This window comes from Trichomycterus rosablanca, chromosome 17, assembly GCF_030014385.1.
Source record: "Trichomycterus rosablanca isolate fTriRos1 chromosome 17, fTriRos1.hap1, whole genome shotgun sequence".
NCBI classification, from domain to species: Eukaryota; Metazoa; Chordata; class Actinopteri; order Siluriformes; family Trichomycteridae; genus Trichomycterus; species Trichomycterus rosablanca.
Genome location: NC_086004.1, coordinates 29592787 through 29616672, shown reverse-complemented (window position 1 = coordinate 29616672; position 23886 = coordinate 29592787). Strand labels below are relative to the sequence as shown.

The following is a 23886-nucleotide window of genomic DNA, read 5'->3' as shown; positions in this document are numbered from 1 at the left end:
ATTCTAGCAGTTAAGGTACTGTGTGGTGCAGCGGGATATTCCACTAGCACATCAGCGCCGATATTCTGAACTCCTAGGTTCGAAGTGGGCATAATTGGCAGTGCCTGCAGCAGACACGGTTCTGCTAGGGCGGGATGACCAGACTATGTGGGTGGGGTCTTCAAACGCTCTGTAAGGACCCACTGTTGGGCCCTTGAGCAAGGCCCTTAACCCTTAATTGCATAGACTGTGCACTGTAAGTCGCTTTGGATAAAACCAATGCATAGGGGCCTAGTCAGGTTGGAACGGAACAGGACCTTCCCTAAACTGTTGCTGCAAAGTTATAAGCATATGATTTCTGTACATCATTAATTTTAGCTATTTTATTTATTGTGGCTGAAACACATGAATTCAGTAATCAGAAGGGGTGTCCCGATACTTTTGTCCATATCGTGTGTTGAAACCTTATTGAATGATGGTGTTTGTTTGAAGGCACGGTGTTGGACGATGTGAAGAATTCGGGGTGTATTCCTCTCAGTGAGTGTTCGTGTGTTCACGGAGGGGAAGTGTACCCGTCTGGAGGGAGTTACACGACCAGCTGCCGGGACTGGTGAGTTCTTATTTATATAAACATGCTTTATTCATTATATCCAAGTTTTACCAGCCTAAAAAGTTGTCAACCCCCTAACTATTTAATCATTTTATTTTTACCTTGTACTGTTTATTTAAAAGTGAGTTTGTTTTTCTCCCCCTCTTTATCTGATATGATGGATGTCAGTGACTCCAGTGTTAATGCACCATAAAAAGAAACAACTTCGTTTCTAAAAGTAAACAAATTGAGTTATATATAATTCTGACCATCGTAATAAGTGGTAAAGTGAGTGCTGTTACATCACAGTAAGAAGGGCCTGGGTTCGATTTCCGGACCTGTATGGAGTTTGCATGTTCTCCCCGTGTCTGTGTGGGTTTCCTCCGACTGCTCCGGTTTTCCTCCACAAGCCCAAAGACATGCAGCGAGACTAATAGGAGCTATATTAAAAATTGTCCTAGATGTGTGTGTGTGTGTGTGTGTGTGTGTGTGCCCCGTAATGGACTTGCAACCAGGATAAAGCGGCAGTAAAACAGACAGTGAATGAATGAAATGTGCTGATTGAAGTCAAATACATGATTTGATGAGTTTGGTATGGAGGAATTTCAGTGTCCTGGACAAGGCCCTGTCCTCAACCCCTTGAAACAGCTTTGAGATGAATTGGAATGCTGAATATGAGTTGGAACTCCTCACTCATCATTCATACCTGCCTTCACTCTGCAATCTCTAAATTTTTGGGAAAATCTTCATGTCTGCTGAAAAATTCACAATTGGGGTCCCTATGGTTTTGGAATTTGAAGCCCAGCAAGCTCTTGCTCAGGTGTCCACATACTTTCAGTGTATTTAGGAGTAAGATATTGAGAAACCTCCTCATGATTGTTCCATCTTTGTGTTCAGTACTTGTTCTGGAGGACAGTGGACATGTGTGGATAAGAACTGCGCCGGTACCTGTTCAGTTTTAGGAGGATCTCACTTCCTGACCTTCGATAAAAAGTCCTACACATACCACGGCGATTGCACCTACGTCCTGGCAAAGGTACCACGTCCGGTTTTATTCTGAGACTGTGAGATGAAGCTGGATTTTAGTGCTCACTGTCTGTTCTAATGATTGATGTTTTTCACGTTGATCTAATGTTTGTTTTTAGGAGTGCACGGGTGTAGATTTCATTATTCTGGGTGATCTGCTGAAATGTGGACTGACAGACACGGAGACGTGCTTGAAATCAGTGACCCTCGCTCTATCCAACGGCACTAATGTGAGTAACAGGAGATGAAGATGAACTTTCAGCTCGTGCTGGAAACTTTAATAATAATAACTATAAAGATTTACAGTCTGTGTATGATCTTATCATGCTTATAATCACATATTTTCTTCTTGTTCTCTACAGGTTATCAAAGTGGATTCCAATGGAATTGTTGATATAAACAGGATGTTCACACAACTTCCACTCTTTACAGGTGAGCCCACACAACACCAACCCAACACTCATACAACACCCCCCCCCCCCAAAACCCACCCAACACTCATACAACACCCCCCAAAACCCACCCAACACCCACCCACTCTATCAAGAATATTAAGCATTAAAATACTATTAAAAAACTATTCAGTGAGTTAATAAGTAATAATAATAATTATGAATAAAATATTAAGGATAAATGTGTAATTATATCACTTTATTTTATCTATTTATTTGCTGTTTTTATGTTTCTCTTTTATAATTTTTAATGCTTTCATCCAAACAATAATAATAATAAAATCATCATAATAATATAATCCTACATTTACTCAAAATAAAATAATAATAATAAAAAATTAATAATAATAAAAATCCTATATTTACTTAATATAATAATAAAAATAATAATAATAATCCTGTATTTACTCAAAATAATAATAATAATCCTATATTACTCAAAATAATAATAATATCAGTAATAATTATAATAATCCTAGTTACTTAAAATAAAAGTAATATTAGTAATAATTATAATAATCATATATTTACTCAAAATAATATTAAAAATAATAATAATTTTATATTTACTCAAAATAATAATATTAATAATAATAATAATAATAATAATCTTATATTTACTCAAAATAATATTATTGATAATAATCCTATATTTACTTTAAATAATAATAATAATCATATATTTACTCAAAATAATAATATTAAAAATAATAATAATAATCTTATATTTACTCAAAATAATATTATTGATAATAATCCTATATTTACTCAATAATAATAATAATAATAATAATAATAATAATCCTATATTTACTCAACATAATAAAATAATAATAATAATAATAATAATCCTATATTTACTCAAAATAATAATTACAATAATAATCCTATATTTCATTTAAATAATTATAATAAATACCTAAATAATAATAGAACACAAAACACTTTTATTTCTGTGTGGATACATTTGATCCATTATGTATTTATTCTGTTTTTCCATATAAGCCTAAACAAATAAAATTCATTACATTTAGAAAGATAAATCAAATAAATTCAGGTAAATAAACGTTCACTATTTCTGATGTTCCCAGCTGAGGTGAGCATCTTCAGACCGTCCACCTTCTACATCATCATCCAGGCTCTCTCATCCAAACTCCGGTTGGAGATCCAGCTCGTTCCCATCATGCAGGTTTTCATCATCCTGGATCCAGTGTTCCAGGGACAGACATGTGGTGTGTACTCACCCAACTAATCATAATCTGCTAAACGTGATCAGCACAGAACTCAGTGATGAGCAAAGATCTCATGATTTCTACATCCTACAGGACTGTGCGGTAATTTCAACAACGTTCAGCTGGATGATTTCACCACGGCCAGCGGGATCAGAGAAGGAACAGCGGTGGATTTTGCCAACACGTGGATAACCAAAGCGGTGTGTCCTGTCATCCAGAGGAGCTTCGAGAACCCGTGCAGTCTGAGCACTGAAAACGGTACCAAGAAATGTTTTTTAAAACACTTTTTAACACTAAACAAGAGTTCAAGGGATGTGAACGCTGCACAGAAAACATAAACAAACGATCTGTTTCATTTTATTTGTCTATAGAAGTTTAATTTTTAAGATATTAACATTTTTTAAAAGAAATGTGATTCATTTGGAACCTCCAGACATGCCACTGAGACCTTCTTTTTAAATAAATCTATAATTAATGTAATAATCTCATTTGTATTGAATGTTTAGCTTTTCCAAACGCAAACACTAAACTTTTTTACCCAAATTGATCCGTTGTTTCATGCCTTCACAAAAGAACAGTAATGTAATGAATTTAAGAGTAAAAGTGATTAATATTGTTGTGTTTTTACAGAGAAATATGCTCTGTACTGGTGCTCCGAGCTGTCAGATCCAACTGGAGTTTTTGCTCCCTGCCATCAAGAAGTCAGTCCTGAAACCTACAAAACTGTAAGTCTGTCATTTCTATTAACATTAATAAAACCCAGTACAAAAATGACTATTAGTATAAATAGAAACTATTATAATTTACATCATGTGCCTGAAAGTATGTGGACACCTGAGAAAGAGCTGATTTAACATGACATTCCAAATCACGGGCCACTTTTGTGGTTAAACAGACTTCTAGGATGTCTTCCCATACCATTTTGGAGTGTGTGTTTAAAACTCCTCCTCATGGGCCTGTTTGTGCTTTGTCCAAAGGGCCTTCCCCAATGTTTTACTGCAAAACTTTAAACCATGAAAGCATCCAAATGATTTTATTTTCCTGATTTTATACACATATTGACTATAAGTGTTGCTGAAATACCTGGAATTTAGAATTACAAAAGGTGTCCACATACACTGTGTGGACAAAAGTACTGGGACAGCTGACCAGCTTGCTGGACGTCCTGTTCCAAAAACCACGAATTGCTCTCTCTTTCCTTTGTAGCTATAATGTAATTCACTCTTCAGGGAAGGCTTTCTGCAAGACTTCAGAGTGCAAAGTGTGTCTGTAGGAATTTGTGTCTGTTCAGTCAGTACAGTCAGAGAGGGCAGGCACTGATGTTGGAAGATAAGAGGAGGTCTGACTTGCAGTCCAAGTGTTGAGTTGATTTGAGACCAAGGCTCTGTGTAGAGCAACTGGAGCTCCTTTGTGCTTTGTTGTCAGGGGAGTAATCATGCTGAGAAAGTGTTGAAAGCATATGATTTACCTTATATAATTTTATACACCTGTTAGGATTGAATCATTAGGAGGGTGTCCACATACGTAATTTTACATACATGGTCCATGATCCTGAATGCAACTATATAACCTGAATGCAGTAAACATAAACATTTTCTATCTGTTTACCCACAGAACTGCATTTACGATACATGTAACTGTCAGAGGTCGGAGGACTGCATGTGCTCGGCTCTGTCGTCGTACGTGCACGCCTGCGCCGCCAAAGGAATTCAGCTGACCGACTGGAGAGAATTCGCCTGCAGTATGTTACATATTTATTCAACTCTGACCCACAGAAACCATCCCACGCCGCTTAGATAAACACACGCTCGGTACACACCGTTATGTAACATCAGTTTATATTAAATATTTGCTGAGTTCAGATTTAACACGCTGAGTCACTGAGTCAACAGCTCTAATATGATCAAACCAAACACTGAAGCAGGCTGTTTATTCAGGAGGGGCTTTTAAAATAAACAATAGTGAGAGAAACCCGGATCCAGAGAGTACGCGTTACACGTGAAAACAAACACCATATCTGAGCACCAAATTCAGAATAAATCCAGAGGAATAAATACTCAAACCGTTGTGTCTGTGTCGTGTCATTACACAAGGTGAAAGCAAAGGTGTGGGGTATATACGTGCACTGCTGTGATGATTTAGGATTTTACAATAGCTGTTAAAACAGTGATGTTGCTTACAGTCAATCCAGCTTTACATGGGCGTGCAGGATGCTGTGCAGGAAATACGCTGCATGCATTCATGAGGTTTGTAGAAGCTACAGAGCTATAATCGATCATCATAATAATAATATTATAGTAATATAGATATAGATGTATATTTCTACATTACGTGTAAAAGCAAAAACAGACCCATGCAACAGGTAACATAAACACAATGTGCCCTCCTTAAAAAATAAATAATTAAAACAGTACCAATACAAAACAATGCATTTTTACTGTTCCCATGAATAAGGCAGTAAAGTTGAGGTGACAAATAGTTGTTTCATTCAAAAACATTCTTGAACTTATTTTAACCTAAAAATGAACAAAAATGAATAAAATTCCACCAGGCATGTCCAAACTTTTGCATAATAGTATAATATATAGTATAATATAAATATAGTGTACATTTATGTATTGTTCCCACTTTTTTACTGGTTGTGTGTTAATGTAAATCAGATACGTAACATGACTGTATATTTTCCTCCATCTCATTAGAAAACTACACAACTTGCCCCTCCTCGCTGGTTTACTCCTATCAGATGACCAGTTGCGACCGTACCTGCCGCTCCATCAGTCAGACGGACTACACCTGCAAGACGGACTTCGGCCCGGTGGACGGCTGCGGCTGCGAGTCTGGCACCTACATGAACGAGAACGGGATGTGCGTCCCGCCCAGCAGCTGCCCGTGTTACGAATCGAACATGCTCATCCAGCCTGAGGAGGTCATCAGCAAGGACGGCATGACATGGTAGCAACCCAGAAACGATCGATTCTGATCTGTGTTTCTGATCTGTACCAATGAGTTGCAGCACTAACAGTCTCTGCTTCACTTTCAGCACATGCAAGAATGGCAAGCTGAGCTGTTTTGGCAGCCCGAAGGTGCAGGGTATGTGAAAAAAAAAACTTCTCACAGTCAATTCAGCTTTAGTAGAAGCTGCTGGCCGTATTTATATGGACACAGAGCTTTAATTAATCACTAATGAGGAATGACTAGGCCATGCCACAAAATACAGTATAATGATATTATAGAACTTTCTGCATTCTCAAATGATGCAAATTCAAATAATTTACTGTAGATTTATTTATTTTTATTTTATTATTTATTATTTTTATTTTATTTGTTTTTTACAGAATGCACGGCACCAATGACGTACTTCAACTGCTCCGCTGCGGCTCCTGGAAGCAAAGGGTCCGAGTGTCAGAAAAGCTGTCAGACCCTTGACATGGCCTGTGTGAGTGTCTTTTATAATAATAATAATAATAATAATAATAAAATAATGCCCTTATTGGTCATATACACATGTGTACAGTACAACGACATCCTTTCTTCATTTATTCCAGCTTGTTGTTTTTGCCGGGGTCAGAGTACAGGGTCAGCTGTCAGGGTTAGGGGCCTTGGGATTCGAACTCTCAACCTTTCAATTGATAGCCCAAGGCTATATCCACTAGGCTCCCACTGTCTCTTTTAATGAAGATAAGATAAGATAAGATCGCCTTTTATTATCCCACGCAGGGGAAATTTGCAGTGTTACAGCAGCTTTCAAGAATATAAAAATAAAAATACAAAGTGTTTACACATATTTACACATATATTAAAAAGTAGAAAAGTAAGAATATGTAAAAATATAAACAGTATTTTTAAAGAAAGTTAACCAAATATTGCACAGTTATTGAAATGTATTGCACAAAGTACAGCAAGTATTGCACATATATACGCTAAGAAATATAGTAATAAATCATTCTGCCTTCATCATGTCCACTTTTTATAATTTCGTAATCAATGTACAATTATTTATTGTTAATAAAGCAAGAATTAGGCCAAGAATTAAACGTTAATGCATATAGCTTAGTGTTTCGAGTTTGTTTCTTTAATTTTGACCAGAAGCTACATGTCTGATGTAGTATTATAAATAAATAAATACATAGTTCACCTTTCACACATGGTGTGCCACAGTGCCACAGCTGGTTTTTTTTTTAAAGCCCTGTTCTAAAATATGCATTTAAAATATGTAAACAGTCACTTTTAACGTATATACGTATACATGATAGAGTTTATTGTTGTTAAGAAGTGTGTAGAAATAATAATATAAAATACATTAGATGCTTTTAGCTCTGTGGAAGCAGTTTGGGAAAGTGTCCGGACACAAATCTTCAAAATCCCGTCGATTATAAGCCTGACCTTCTCATTTAACATGAGTGCCTGACCTTACAAAAGCTATTTTGCCAAATTCCCACAGGTACTGTACTTTTCCCTGAAATGCAGGCGCTTTTAGATTTACATTAGCAGACACAAGTATTATTGAGACTTAAATGCTTTGCTCAGGGGCCCAACAGTGCAACTTCTGATACCACTGCGCCACCCTTTTACAACATAAATAGTGCAAACATCCTATTTAGCCCTTGGGAGTGGGATGTCCATGTACTTTCGACAATTAGTGAGTGCTTTATTTATAGTGAAAGTGTTTTAAAGCTTCCAGTTTTCCCAGTACTTCGTTTATTTTGGTTATTGGTTCCAATCACATTGCTGTTCACCTACAGATCAGCGTGGAGTGTGTGTCTGGGTGCATGTGCCCCGCTGGACTGGTGTCCGACGGAAACGGCAACTGCATCACCGAGGATCTTTGCGAGTGCGTCCACAACGGAGAATTCTACAAACCAGGCCAGACCATTCAGGAGAGCTGCAACACCTGGTACGTTCAAAATCCGTTCGTATTAATCGCTCTGATGTGCCGTTGTACCTCGTGTAAGAGCTAAATGTCTCCTGCAGCACGTGTAAGAACAGAAAATGGGAATGCACCACTAAGCAGTGCAGCGGGAAATGCACCGTGTACGGAGACGGACATTACATCACCTTCGACGAGAAGCGATACGTGTTTAACGGAAACTGTGAATACACCCTCGCTCAGGTACTCATCAACACACACACACATATTTCAGTCATACTCATTTATATCAAGCTTTTTAGCAGAACAGTGTTCACCCTGTCATTAGGAGACATCCAGCAGTCCTAGAGAGATTTCTAATTTTCTGATTTCTGTCTTGGTATTGTTATATCGTGAGCAGCAGTATACCCACCTCCACTGCAATCAGGGATCCATCAGAAGCGGAAGACAAAACTGACTACGCTAAATTGGGAGACAATGCAGAAATAAAATAGAATAGATAAATAAAACAGTGCATTAATTTATTAATTTGTTCATTTTTATGAACTCCTTTATTTTGGTTAATGCTATAAACAAGATAAAATTATTCATTGCAGTAGTAAGAAAATCAAACATTGTCTTGGACAGGTAGAAAAAAGTCCCAAACACTGTCCATGGGATTAAAAAATAAATGAATGAATGAATTAATGGTAAAGATATTGGTATAATTGGTACAAAAACTTGTTTTTGGGTATTTCTTCAGAAAATTAAGGAACATTATTAAATTAATCAAATTTTTTGACATTGGCAGGACTTCTGCGGCGGCAACAACGGCACCTTCCGCGTCATCACTGAGAACGTTCCCTGTGGAACGGCTGGAACCACCTGCTCCAAGTCCATCAAGTTCTTCATCGGAGTGAGTTTCATTAAAAAATATTAGAAATATCGATTAACGTCATTCTGTATCAAAAAACACTGGATGCTCCTGTTAAAGCCGAGAGTTTAAGGGTTTGTTTTTGCTATTTCTCAGAACAACGAGCTGATCCTGACTGATGGGACACACCAACTGGTCCAGAGAGACAACGGAGAAGAAATCCCGTACCAGATCCGCAGCATGGGCAACTACCTGGTGGTGGAGACCCACAACGGTGTGATGCTAGTATGGGACAAGAAAACCACCATCTACATCATAATCAAGCCAGAATTTAACGTGAGATGCTGCACGTATACACACATTTTTAATTTTGTCTAATTCCTAAATCTGTATCTAGATTCGTAACCGTACTTCGTTTCCCCCCCTCACAGAGCCGCGTGTGTGGTCTTTGTGGAAACTTCGATGGCAACGGCAATAACGACTTCACCACCAGAACCCAGGAACTCGTCATCAGTCCTCTGGATTTCGGAAACAGCTGGAAAGGTTCTGCTTCCTGCCCGGAGGCGCTGGTCACCGAAGAGCCGTGCGCTCACAATCCGTACCGAGAGGCCTGGGCACAGAAACAGTGCAGCATTATTAACAGTGCCAAGTTTGCTTCCTGCCACTCACAGGTACGATTACACAGCTGGTGCAAACGAAATAGGTGTTGCAGATGTTTCCTTGCTTAGTCTGGCAGGGCCAAATAAAGTTGTAAGAATTAAAGGTTATTGGAGCAGGATCAAATTAAAATACATCAGGTAAACTAAATAATTGGTAAACCTATTTCTAACAGTATTACATTTTGAAGATGAAGTATTTATAAACTACCTGTGTTAGGAATTAATAGGGGTGGGTTTAAAAAGCTTGTGGGCGTAGCAGCTCTTGATTTTATTGCATTATATAGCCAAATTTGCAAAGACATTCCCTAAATGTTAAAAATATATAGTCAGTACATTTATAGGGCATCAAACTATTGTCGTTGCTTGTGTAGCTTGCCCCCACACGACCACACATTCTATAACAGCAACTTTATTTGCACTTTTTGTACAATGTTGTAAAATAATAATGTATATTTTTTTGCCAGGTGGACCCGGTGCCATATTACACATCTTGTGTTAGAGATGCTTGTGCTTGTGATTCTGGAGGAGATTGTGAATGTTTCTGTACGGCTGTATCTGCCTATGCTGCGGCCTGTAACTCTGCTGGAATCTGTATCGCCTGGAGAACCCCGAAAATCTGCCGTGAGTCATTTACAGCTTCAAATATAAATATATTTACATACTGTATATGTGTATATGCTATACACAACAATCTACCGTGGATGGGCCAACCACTTGGGTCCTGTGCACCACTGCTCCTTGAATTAATAAGGAATATCTACTGATGTTCACCTAACCTGGACATTAAAGTTTATGATGCTGACTTATAATTGTGATAAATACTGTTAATGCACATGTATTTCATTTTAAACAGCTGCTTGAACAGCACTGACTGGACTGCATTACAGCTTTGCTGTAACTGAACTGGTATCTGTAGTATATAAACATTGGTACTGAAACTGGAGAAATCATAATTAAATTTGGTACTAAACTAGTAGCAATGGAACAAGCGGATTTACAGTTTCAGTACTCTGTGCATTGGAAAAGAGACCATAGACTGTTGTTTTATTTACATTGATCTTATTTTTGTTGATCTTGCAGCACTGTTCTGTGACTACTACAACACTCCTGGCGAGTGCGAGTGGCACTACAAACCCTGTGGTAACACGTGTATGAAGACCTGTAGGAACCCAACAGGCAAATGCACCATGCAGACTCCACCGCTGGAAGGTATATTATATGTAAACTGTGCATTGTACACCGTATAGTAGTGGTTCCCAAAGTGAGGGGTGCAGAGCCATTGCAGGGGGCCACAACAAGGCAAATGAATGAGTTACACAGTAGCTGAGTTAATATACAATTATACAATTACAGCATTATATTTTAGATTATAGACAGCATGATATGTACCAGGGTGGGTCAGACCTCACTACTGAAGCATAAGGTAGAACAATACTGTGGCTAAAATGCCAGTAACAGTGTAAAATACACTAAAACATCCTCAGCCCACAACGAAGAAAGTGGATAGAACAAGGATATCAAAGAACTGAGAACTGGTCGTCTGCGACAGCTTAGTACCATTGTGAGGCCTGAAAATGACACGGCTAGGTTCCCACGAAAAGATAAAGGTATCCTGGCATCTCACACCAGCGTAAATCTGGACCCTAGCTAGTCAAGAAATCATGGTTCCAAAAAAAAGGCAGGTATAAGAGCTAATTAATGCTCACGAAGAATCTGCAACCGGGCCCAGCTAGACCTGTCACTTTATAATTCATTCATTAATGAATGAGTGAATGTTTTTCAGTTCTTCTTTGAGCTTTAGACACTTTTTTGATTAGTTTTTTTATGATGGTCCTAATATTGTTTGTATTTTATTGTTGTAAATAAACGTGTCCTGCTTTAATATTGTAATAAAGTCGCACCATTTGATACTTTATCAATTTGGGAAAAAAAATCACAGGTGTTTGTGTTGTTTTCACTCATTATAACCACACCAATCCCACACCCGATGTTGGCAGGTTGCTATCCTCAATGCCCACCTGACCTGCCCTTGTTCGATGAAGACAGTATGAGCTGTGTGGCACAGGACCAGTGTGGCTGCTACTCTGAAATGACCCATTATGAGATTGGGCAGAACATCCCAACTAATGACAACTGTGAAACATGGTGCGTATGTTTAACCATTCTAGTCTAGCCTTGGTATTAAAATTAAAACTCTATTTCATTTAAACTCACCTTACGTTTATCTAACAGTCATTGCTTTTTAGAATGATTTACCTCTGACCATTTTATCTGTGATTTTTTTGTAGTAATTGCACAGCGATGGGAGTCACCTGCGTATATAATGTGAAGGGTAAGTGCTTCTGTTTTCATTTCAGTTCATTCACCTCAGCTACTTTATCCTGGCACAAGGCTGGAATACCCTGGACAGGGCGCCCATTTATCGCAGGACTTTTTCCTTCCCCAATCAGACACGGTCAATTATGTCTGTGTTGACGCCCGGCAGGCTGATTCCACCACTAAGATTCGAACCCAGATCTCAGTGGTGGTGTGCTAGCATTCTCAATCTTTCACATAGGCTGGTCCCGCAGGCCACACGCTTGCCTAAATGTACAAACATACACAGGTTATCCATTTCTTATAAATCTAAATATATAACTGTCTGTTTGCAGCTTGTACCTGCGTGTATAACAGCACCATGTATAAGTACGGAGACATCATTTACTATACGACCGATGGACTTGGAGACTGCATAACTGCTATGTGCTCTGAGAATGGAAACATCACCAGGAAAATGGAACCTTGTGCAACCACAGCTGCTCCAACGACAGCACCATGGACTACAACACCAATGCCTACGACTGTGTTTGTGTTCTCCACACCGGGTGTGTATACAGAACAGCATTCAGCATTCATACTTAAATCAGTGCATTATGATGGACAACAAATCGGTGCATTTTGTGCTAATTTTATTTTTGCCTAACAGAAACGACAACACCAACCAAGCCAAGAACAACCTACATGTCCAGTACAACCTATAAGCCAACGGCAACAACAATTATTGCACCGATCACAAAGACTCCTACCACACTCACTGGTGGACTAACCACAGAAACAGGGCAAACATCAGTGGCTTCAACAGCAGTGAGCGAGCCTCAAACAACACAGGGTAAAGAGACCACAATTCCAACAGAGGAAACAACACTGTCGACCATGCCACCAACAGAGAGCACAACTCAATCACCTACAACTCCTGGTAAACAGACCACTCCTGTACCAGAGGTAACAACACTGACAACAAAACCAATTCCAGAATTCACTACTATTCCAGTTGTAGTGACCACCAGTCTGCTTACAACACCTGCTGGTGAGACAACACCTTCACCAGAAGAAACAACGTTGCCAACCTCAACTTCTTCAGGCACAACTCCCCTGGCACCTGAAGAAACAACCACCCAAGCAAAAACAACTCCTGGCCAAGAGACCACACAGCCACAAGAGGTAACAACACTGACAACCAAACCTGGTCCAAAGGTTTCAACAATTCCACAAGAAGTGTCCACCACTCAGGCTTCTACGCCTGTTACCACGGTGACTACAGTTCCATCGGAAGTAACAACATTGCCAACCGAAACTCCTTCTGTCACAACTACCCTGGCACCTGAAGGAACAACCGCTCAGGCACCTACAACTCCTGGTAAAGAGACCACTCTTGCACCAGAGGTAACAACACTGACAACAAAACCAACTCCAGAATACACTACTATGCCAGTTGAAGTGACCACCAGTCAGCTGCTTACATCACCTGCTGGGGAGACCACAGTTTCACCAGAAGAAACAACAACCGAAACTCCTTCAGGCACAACTCCCCTGGCACCTGAAAGAACAACCACCCAAGCAAACACAACTCCTGGTAAAGAGACCACAGAGCCACAAGCGGAAACAACACTGACAACCAAACCTGTTCCAAACGTTACAACAATGCCATCAGAGGTTACCACCGCTCAGCTCACTACAGTTTCTACTGAAGAGACAACACCTTCACCAGAAGAAACGACGTTGCCAACCTCAACTCCTTCAGGCACAACTCCCCTGGCACCTGAAGAAACAACCACCCAAGCACAAACAACTCCTGGCCAAGAGACCACACAGCCACAAGAGGTAACAACACTGACAACCAAACCTGGTCCAAAGGTTTCGACAATTCCACAAGAAGTGTCCACCACTCAGGCTTCTACGCCTGTTACCACGGTGACTACAGTTCCATCGGAAGTAACAACATTGCCAACCGAAACTCCTTCTGTCACAACTACCCTGGCACCTGAAGGAACAACCGCTCAGGCACCTACAACTCCTGGTAAAGAGACCACTCTTGCACCAGAGGTAACAACACTGACAACAAAACCAACTCCAGAATACACTACTATGCCAGTTGTAGTGACCACCAGTCAGCTGCTTACATCACCTGCTGGGGAGACCACAGTTTCACCAGAAGAAACAACAACCGAAACTCCTTCAGGCACAACTCCCCTGGCACCTGAAAGAACAACCACCCAAGCAAACACAACTCCTGGTAAAGAGACCACAGAGCCACAAGCGGAAACAACACTGACAACCAAACCTGTTCCAAACGTTACAACAATGCCATCAGAGGTTACCACCGCTCAGCTCACTACAGTTTCTACTGAAGAGACAACACCTTCACCAGAAGAAACGACGTTGCCAACCTCAACTCCTTCAGGCACAACTCCCCTGGCACCTGAAGAAACAACCACCCAAGCAAAAACAACTCCTGGCCAAGAGACCACACAGCCACAAGAGGTAACAACACTGACAACCAAACCTGGTCCAAAGGTTTCGACAATTCCACAAGAAGTGTCCACCACTCAGGCTTCTACGCCTGTTACCACGGTGACTACAGTTCCATCGGAAGTAACAACATTGCCAACCGAAACTCCTTCTGTCACAACTACCCTGGCACCTGAAGGAACAACCGCTCAGGCACCTACAACTCCTGGTAAAGAGACCACTCTTGCACCAGAGGTAACAACACTGACAACAAAACCAACTCCAGAATACACTACTATGCCAGTTGTAGTGACCACCAGTCAGCTGCTTACATCACCTGCTGGGGAGACCACAGTTTCACCAGAAGAAACAACAACCGAAACTCCTTCAGGCACAACTCCCCTGGCACCTGAAAGAACAACCACCCAAGCAAACACAACTCCTGGTAAAGAGACCACAGAGCCACAAGCGGAAACAACACTGACAACCAAACCTGTTCCAAACGTTACAACAATGCCATCAGAGGTTACCACCGCTCAGCTCACTACAGTTTCTACTGAAGAGACAACACCTTCACCAGAAGAAACGACGTTGCCAACCTCAACTCCTTCAGGCACAACTCCCCTGGCACCTGAAGAAACAACCACCCAAGCAAAAACAACTCCTGGCCAAGAGACCACACAGCCACAAGAGGTAACAACACTGACAACCAAACCTGGTCCAAAGGTTTCGACAATTCCACAAGAAGTGTCCACCACTCAGGCTTCTACGCCTGTTACCACGGTGACTACAGTTCCATCGGAAGTAACAACATTGCCAACCGAAACTCCTTCTGTCACAACTACCCTGGCACCTGAAGGAACAACCGCTCAGGCACCTACAACTCCTGGTAAAGAGACCACTCTTGCACCAGAGGTAACAACACTGACAACAAAACCAACTCCAGAATACACTACTATGCCAGTTGTAGTGACCACCAGTCAGCTGCTTACATCACCTGCTGGGGAGACCACAGTTTCACCAGAAGAAACAACAACCGAAACTCCTTCAGGCACAACTCCCCTGGCACCTGAAAGAACAACCACCCAAGCAAACACAACTCCTGGTAAAGAGACCACAGAGCCACAAGCGGAAACAACACTGACAACCAAACCTGTTCCAAACGTTACAACAATGCCATCAGAGGTTACCACCGCTCAGCTCACTACAGTTTCTACTGAAGAGACAACACCTTCACCAGAAGAAACGACGTTGCCAACCTCAACTCCTTCAGGCACAACTCCCCTGGCACCTGAAGAAACAACCACCCAAGCAAAAACAACTCCTGGCCAAGAGACCACACAGCCACAAGAGGTAACAACACTGACAACCAAACCTGGTCCAAAGGTTTCGACAATTCCACAAGAAGTGTCCACCACTCAGGCTTCTACGCCTGTTACCACGGTGACTACAGTTCCATCGGAAGTAACAACATTGCCAACCGAAACTCCTTCTGTCACAACTACCCTGGCACCTGAAGGAACAACCGCTCAGGCACCTACAACTCCTGGTAAAGAGACCACTCTTGCACCAGAGGTAACAACACTGACAACAAAACCAACTCCAGAATACACTACTATGCCAGTTGTAGTGACCACCAGTCAGCTGCTTACATCACCTGCTGGGGAGACCACAGTTTCACCAGAAGAAACAACAACCGAAACTCCTTCAGGCACAACTCCCCTGGCACCTGAAAGAACAACCACCCAAGCAAACACAACTCCTGGTAAAGAGACCACAGAGCCACAAGCGGAAACAACACTGACAACCAAACCTGTTCCAAACGTTACAACAATGCCATCAGAGGTTACCACCGCTCAGCTCACTACAGTTTCTACTGAAGAGACAACACCTTCACCAGAAGAAACGACGTTGCCAACCTCAACTCCTTCAGGCACAACTCCCCTGGCACCTGAAGAAACAACCACCCAAGCACAAACAACTCCTGGCCAAGAGACCACACAGCCACAAGAGGTAACAACACTGACAACCAAACCTGGTCCAAAGGTTTCGACAATTCCACAAGAAGTGTCCACCACTCAGGCTTCTACGCCTGTTACCACGGTGACTACAGTTCCATCGGAAGTAACAACATTGCCAACCGAAACTCCTTCTGTCACAACTACCCTGGCACCTGAAGGAACAACCGCTCAGGCACCTACAACTCCTGGTAAAGAGACCACTCTTGCACCAGAGGTAACAACACTGACAACAAAACCAACTCCAGAATACACTACTATGCCAGTTGTAGTGACCACCAGTCAGCTGCTTACATCACCTGCTGGGGAGACCACAGTTTCACCAGAAGAAACAACAACCGAAACTCCTTCAGGCACAACTCCCCTGGCACCTGAAAGAACAACCACCCAAGCAAACACAACTCCTGGTAAAGAGACCACAGAGCCACAAGCGGAAACAACACTGACAACCAAACCTGTTCCAAACGTTACAACAATGCCATCAGAGGTTACCACCGCTCAGCTCACTACAGTTTCTACTGAAGAGACAACACCTTCACCAGAAGAAACGACGTTGCCAACCTCAACTCCTTCAGGCACAACTCCCCTGGCACCTGAAGAAACAACCACCCAAGCACAAACAACTCCTGGCCAAGAGACCACACAGCCACAAGAGGTAACAACACTGACAACCAAACCTGGTCCAAAGGTTTCGACAATTCCACAAGAAGTGTCCACCACTCAGGCTTCTACGCCTGTTACCACGGTGACTACAGTTCCATCGGAAGTAACAACATTGCCAACCGAAACTCCTTCTGTCACAACTACCCTGGCACCTGAAGGAACAACCGCTCAGGCACCTACAACTCCTGGTAAAGAGACCACTCTTGCACCAGAGGTAACAACACTGACAACAAAACCAACTCCAGAATACACTACTATGCCAGTTGTAGTGACCACCAGTCAGCTGCTTACATCACCTGCTGGGGAGACCACAGTTTCACCAGAAGAAACAACAACCGAAACTCCTTCAGGCACAACTCCCCTGGCACCTGAAAGAACAACCACCCAAGCAAACACAACTCCTGGTAAAGAGACCACAGAGCCACAAGCGGAAACAACACTGACAACCAAACCTGTTCCAAACGTTACAACAATGCCATCAGAGGTTACCACCGCTCAGCTCACTACAGTTTCTACTGAAGAGACAACACCTTCACCAGAAGAAACGACGTTGCCAACCTCAACTCCTTCAGGCACAACTCCCCTGGCACCTGAAGAAACAACCACCCAAGCAAAAACAACTCCTGGCCAAGAGACCACACAGCCACAAGAGGTAACAACACTGACAACCAAACCTGGTCCAAAGGTTTCGACAATTCCACAAGAAGTGTCCACCACTCAGGCTTCTACGCCTGTTACCACGGTGACTACAGTTCCATCGGAAGTAACAACATTGCCAACCGAAACTCCTTCTGTCACAACTACCCTGGCACCTGAAGGAACAACCGCTCAGGCACCTACAACTCCTGGTAAAGAGACCACTCTTGCACCAGAGGTAACAACACTGACAACAAAACCAACTCCAGAATACACTACTATGCCAGTTGTAGTGACCACCAGTCAGCTGCTTACATCACCTGCTGGGGAGACCACAGTTTCACCAGAAGAAACAACAACCGAAACTCCTTCAGGCACAACTCCCCTGGCACCTGAAAGAACAACCACCCAAGCAAACACAACTCCTGGTAAAGAGACCACAGAGCCACAAGCGGAAACAACACTGACAACCAAACCTGTTCCAAACGTTACAACAATGCCATCAGAGGTTACCACCGCTCAGCTCACTACAGTTTCTACTGAAGAGACAACACCTTCACCAGAAGAAACGACGTTGCCAACCTCAACTCCTTCAGGCACAACTCCCCTGGCACCTGAAGAAACAACCACCCAAGCAAAAACAACTCCTGGCCAAGAGACCACACAGCCACAAGAGGTAACAACACTGACAACCAAACCTGGTCCAAAGGTTTCGACAATTCCACAAGAAGTGTCCACCACTCAGGCTTCTACACCTGTTACCACGGTGACTACAGTTCCATCGGAAGTAACAACATTGCCAACCGAAACTCCTTCTGTCACAACTACCCTGGCACCTGAAGGAACAACCGCTCAGGCACCTACAACTCCTGGTAAAGAGACCACTCTTGCACCAGAGGTAACAACACTGACAACAAAACCAACTCCAGAATACACTACTATGCCAGTTGTAGTGACCACCAGTCAGCTGCTTACATCACCTGCTGGGGAGACCACAGTTTCACCAGAAGAAACAACAACCGAAACTCCTTCAGGCACAACTCCCCTGGCACCTGAAAGAACAACCACCCAAGCAAACACAACTCCTGGTAAAGAGACCACAGAGCCACAAGCGGAAACAACACTGACAACCAAACCTGTTCCAAACGTTACAACAATGCCATCAGAGGTTACCACCGCTCAGCTCACTACAGTTTCTACTGAAGAGACAACACCTTCACCAGAAGAAACGACGTTGCCAACCTCAACTCCTTCAGGCACAACTCCCCTGGCACCTGAAGAAACAACCACCCAAGCAAAAACAACTCCTGGCCAAGAGACCACACAGCCACAAGAGGTAACAACACTGACAACCAAACCTGGTCCAAAGGTTTCGACAATTCCACAAGAAGTGTCCACCACTCAGGCTTCTACGCCTGTTACCACGGTGACTACAGTTCCATCGGAAGTAACAACATTGCCAACCGAAACTCCTTCTGTCACAACTACCCTGGCACCTGAAGGAACAACCGCTCAGGCACCTACAACTCCTGGTAAAGAGACCACTCTTGCACCAGAGGTAACAACACTGACAACAAAACCAACTCCAGAATACACTACTATGCCAGTTGTAGTGACCACCAGTCAGCTGCTTACATCACCTGCTGGGGAGACCACAGTTTCACCAGAAGAAACAACAACCGAAACTCCTTCAGGCACAACTCCCCTGGCACCTGAAGGAACAACCACCCAAGCAAAAACAACTCCTGGTAAAGAGACCACACAGCCACAAGCGGAAACAACACTGACAACCAAACCTGTTCCAAACGTTACAACAATGCCATCAGAGGTTACCACCGCTCAGCTCACTACAGTTTCTACTGAAGAGACAACACCTTCACCAGAAGAAACGACGTTGCCAACCTCAACTCCTTCAGGCACAACTCCCCTGGCTCCTGAAGGAACAACCACCCAACCAAAAACAACTCCTGGCCAAGAGACCACACAGCCACAAGAGGTAACAACACTGACAACCAAACCTGGTCCAAAGGTTTCGACAATTCCACAAGAAGTGTCCACCACTCAGGCTTCTACGCCTGTTACCACGGTGACTACAGTTCCATCGGAAGTAACAACATTGCCAACCGAAACTCCTTCTGTCACAACTACCCTGGCACCTGAAGGAACAACCGCTCAGACACCTACAACTCCTGGTGAAGAGACCACTCTTGCACCAGAGGTAACAACACTGACAACAAAACCAACTCCAGAATACACTACTATGCCAGTTGAAGTGACCACCAGTCAGCTGCTTACATCACCTGCTGGGGAGACCACAGTTTCACCAGAAGAAACAACAACCGAAACTCCTTCAGGCACAACTCCCCTGGCACCTGAAAGAACAACCACCCAAGCAAACACAACTCCTGGTAAAGAGACCACAGAGCCACAAGCGGAAACAACACTGACAACCAAACCTGTTCCAAACGTTACAACAATGCCATCAGAGGTTACCACCGCTCAGCTCACTACAGTTTCTACTGAAGAGACAACACCTTCACCAGAAGAAACGACGTTGCCAACCTCAACTCCTTCAGGCACAACTCCCCTGGCACCTGAAGAAACAACCACCCAAGCACAAACAACTCCTGGCCAAGAGACCACACAGCCACAAGAGGTAACAACACTGACGACCAAACCTGGTCCAAAGGTTTCGACAATTCCACAAGAAGTGTCCACCACTCAGGCTTCTACGCCTGTTACCACGGTGACTACAGTTCCATCGGAAGTAACAACATTGCCAACCGAAACTCCTTCTGTCACAACTACCCTGGCACCTGAAGGAACAACCGCTCAGGCACCTACAACTCCTGGTAAAGAGACCACTCTTGCACCAGAGGTAACAACACTGACAACAAAACCAACTCCAGAATACACTACTATGCCAGTTGTAGTGACCACCAGTCAGCTGCTTACATCACCTGCTGGGGAGACCACAGTTTCACCAGAAGAAACAACAACCGAAACTCCTTCAGGCACAACTCCCCTGGCACCTGAAAGAACAACCACCCAAGCAAACACAACTCCTGGTAAAGAGACCACAGAGCCACAAGCGGAAACAACACTGACAACCAAACCTGTTCCAAACGTTACAACAATGCCATCAGAGGTTACCACCGCTCAGCTCACTACAGTTTCTACTGAAGAGACAACACCTTCACCAGAAGAAACGACGTTGCCAACCTCAACTTCTTCAGGCACAACTCCCCTGGCACCTGAAGAAACAACCACCCAAGCAAAAACAACTCCTGGCCAAGAGACCACACAGCCACAAGAGGTAACAACACTGACAACCAAACCTGGTCCAAAGGTTTCGACAATTCCACAAGAAGTGTCCACCACTCAGGCTTCTACGCCTGTTACCACGGTGACTACAGTTCCATCGGAAGTAACAACATTGCCAACCGAAACTCCTTCTGTCACAACTACCCTGGCACCTGAAGGAACAACCGCTCAGGCACCTACAACTCCTGGTAAAGAGACCACTCTTGCACCAGAGGTAACAACACTGACAACAAAACCAACTCCAGAATACACTACTATGCCAGTTGTAGTGACCACCAGTCAGCTGCTTACATCACCTGCTGGGGAGACCACAGTTTCACCAGAAGAAACAACAACCGAAACTCCTTCAGGCACAACTCCCCTGGCACCTGAAAGAACAACCACCCAAGCAAACACAACTCCTGGTAAAGAGACCACAGAGCCACAAGCGGAAACAACACTGACAACCAAACCTGTTCCAAACGTTACAACAATGCCATCAGAGGTTACCACCGCTCAGCTCACTACAGTTTCTACTGAAGAGACAACACCTTCACCAGAAGAAACGACATTGCCAACCTCAACTCCTTCAGGCACAACTCCCCTGGCACCTGAAGAAACAACCACCCAAGCAAAAACAACTCCTGGCCAAGAGACCACACAGCCACAAGAGGTAACAACACTGACAACCAAACCTGGTCCAAAGGTTTCGACAATTCCACAAGAAGTGTCCACCACTCAGGCTTCTACGCCTGTTACCACGGTGACTACAGTTCCATCGGAAGTAACAACATTGCCAACCGAAACTCCTTCTGTCACAACTACCCTGGCACCTGAAGGAACAACCGCTCAGGCACCTACAACTCCTGGTAAAGAGACCACTCTTGCACCAGAGGTAACAACACTGACAACAAAACCAACTCCAGAATACACTACTATGCCAGTTGAAGTGACCACCAGTCAGCTGCTTACATCACCTGCTGGGGAGACCACAGTTTCACCAGAAGAAACAACAATCGAAACTCCTTCAGGCACAACTCCCCTGGCACCTGAAGGAACAACCACCCAAGCAAAAACAACTCCTGGTAAAGAGACCACACAGCCACAAGCGGAAACAACACTGACAACCAAACCTGTTCCAAACGTTACAACAATGCCATCAGAGGTTACCACCGCTCAGCTCACTACAGTTTCTACTGAAGAGACAACACCTTCACCAGAAGAAACGACGTTGCCAACCTCAACTTCTTCAGGCACAACTCCCCTGGCACCTGAAGAAACAACCACCCAAGCAAAAACAACTCCTGGCCAAGAGACCACACAGCCACAAGAGGTAACAACACTGACAACCAAACCTGGTCCAAAGGTTTCGACAATTCCACAAGAAGTGTCCACCACTCAGGCTTCTACGCCTGTTACCACGGTGACTACAGTTCCATCGGAAGTAACAACATTGCCAACCGAAACTCCTTCTGTCACAACTACCCTGGCACCTGAAGGAACAACCGCTCAGGCACCTACAACTCCTGGTAAAGAGACCACTCTTGCACCAGAGGTAACAACACTGACAACAAAACCAACTCCAGAATACACTACTATGCCAGTTGTAGTGACCACCAGTCAGCTGCTTACATCACCTGCTGGGGAGACCACAGTTTCACCAGAAGAAACAACAACCGAAACTCCTTCAGGCACAACTCCCCTGGCACCTGAAAGAACAACCACCCAAGCAAACACAACTCCTGGTAAAGAGACCACAGAGCCACAAGCGGAAACAACACTGACAACCAAACCTGTTCCAAACGTTACAACAATGCCATCAGAGGTTACCACCGCTCAGCTCACTACAGTTTCTACTGAAGAGACAACACCTTCACCAGAAGAAACGACGTTGCCAACCTCAACTCCTTCAGGCACAACTCCCCTGGCACCTGAAGAAACAACCACCCAAGCAAAAACAACTCCTGGCCAAGAGACCACACAGCCACAAGAGGTAACAACACTGACAACCAAACCTGGTCCAAAGGTTTCGACAATTCCACAAGAAGTGTCCACCACTCAGGCTTCTACGCCTGTTACCACGGTGACTGCAGTTCCATCGGAAGTAACAACATTGCCAACCGAAACTCCTTCTGTCACAACTACCCTGGCACCTGAAGGAACAACCGCTCAGGCACCTACAACTCCTGGTAAAGAGACCACTCTTGCACCAGAGGTAACAACACTGACAGCAAAACCAACTCCAGAATACACTACTATGCCAGTTGTAGTGACCACCAGTCAGCTGCTTACATCACCTGCTGGGGAGACCACAGTTTCACCAGAAGAAACAACAACCGAAACTCCTTCAGGCACAACTCCCCTGGCACCTGAAAGAACAACCACCCAAGCAAACACAACTCCTGGTAAAGAGACCACAGAGCCACAAGCGGAAACAACACTGACAACCAAACCTGTTCCAAACGTTACAACAATGCCATCAGAGGTTACCACCGCTCAGCTCACTACAGTTTCTACTATAGTGACCACACTTCAACCAGAAGAAACAACCAAACCTGTTCCGGCGTTCACAACCGTTAAACCTGTGGTGACAACCACTCAGCCCTCAAAAGAGACCACAATTTCTAAAGAAGAAACAACACTTTCAACACATGGACCAGTTGTAACCAAAGCTAAAACAACTGGTCCGGGTCCATCAACTGCCAAGCAAGTGTCCCAAACTACTTCTCCAACACCATCTGTGACAACAGAGCAAGTTTGTTGTTTAGTAAATGGCACAAATTATTCACCAGGTTTGTAAACTCTTATATATTACATTTATTACATTTTGCAGTGCACCATC

General features: G+C 43.4%; 1 protein-coding gene across 1 annotated transcript in view; it reads left to right on the top strand.

The window, feature by feature from the left end:
* LOC134331203 (mucin-2-like) overlaps nucleotides 1–23886 on the top strand; it is a 36819-nt gene that overhangs the window by 4843 nt on the left and 8090 nt on the right. Inside the window, exons 7-28 of the mRNA XM_063012512.1 lie at nucleotides 472–589; nucleotides 1466–1604; nucleotides 1714–1824; nucleotides 1957–2026; nucleotides 3138–3278; nucleotides 3372–3536; nucleotides 3909–4003; nucleotides 4893–5019; nucleotides 5978–6230; nucleotides 6319–6368; nucleotides 6614–6714; nucleotides 8021–8172; nucleotides 8250–8388; nucleotides 8936–9040; nucleotides 9155–9334; nucleotides 9430–9669; nucleotides 10122–10278; nucleotides 10738–10866; nucleotides 11655–11802; nucleotides 11946–11989; nucleotides 12309–12521; nucleotides 12623–23836. Coding sequence (XP_062868582.1) covers nucleotides 472–589; nucleotides 1466–1604; nucleotides 1714–1824; nucleotides 1957–2026; nucleotides 3138–3278; nucleotides 3372–3536; nucleotides 3909–4003; nucleotides 4893–5019; nucleotides 5978–6230; nucleotides 6319–6368; nucleotides 6614–6714; nucleotides 8021–8172; nucleotides 8250–8388; nucleotides 8936–9040; nucleotides 9155–9334; nucleotides 9430–9669; nucleotides 10122–10278; nucleotides 10738–10866; nucleotides 11655–11802; nucleotides 11946–11989; nucleotides 12309–12521; nucleotides 12623–23836 — 14091 coding nt within the window. The remainder of the gene's footprint in view (nucleotides 1–471; nucleotides 590–1465; nucleotides 1605–1713; nucleotides 1825–1956; nucleotides 2027–3137; nucleotides 3279–3371; nucleotides 3537–3908; nucleotides 4004–4892; nucleotides 5020–5977; nucleotides 6231–6318; nucleotides 6369–6613; nucleotides 6715–8020; nucleotides 8173–8249; nucleotides 8389–8935; nucleotides 9041–9154; nucleotides 9335–9429; nucleotides 9670–10121; nucleotides 10279–10737; nucleotides 10867–11654; nucleotides 11803–11945; nucleotides 11990–12308; nucleotides 12522–12622; nucleotides 23837–23886) is intronic.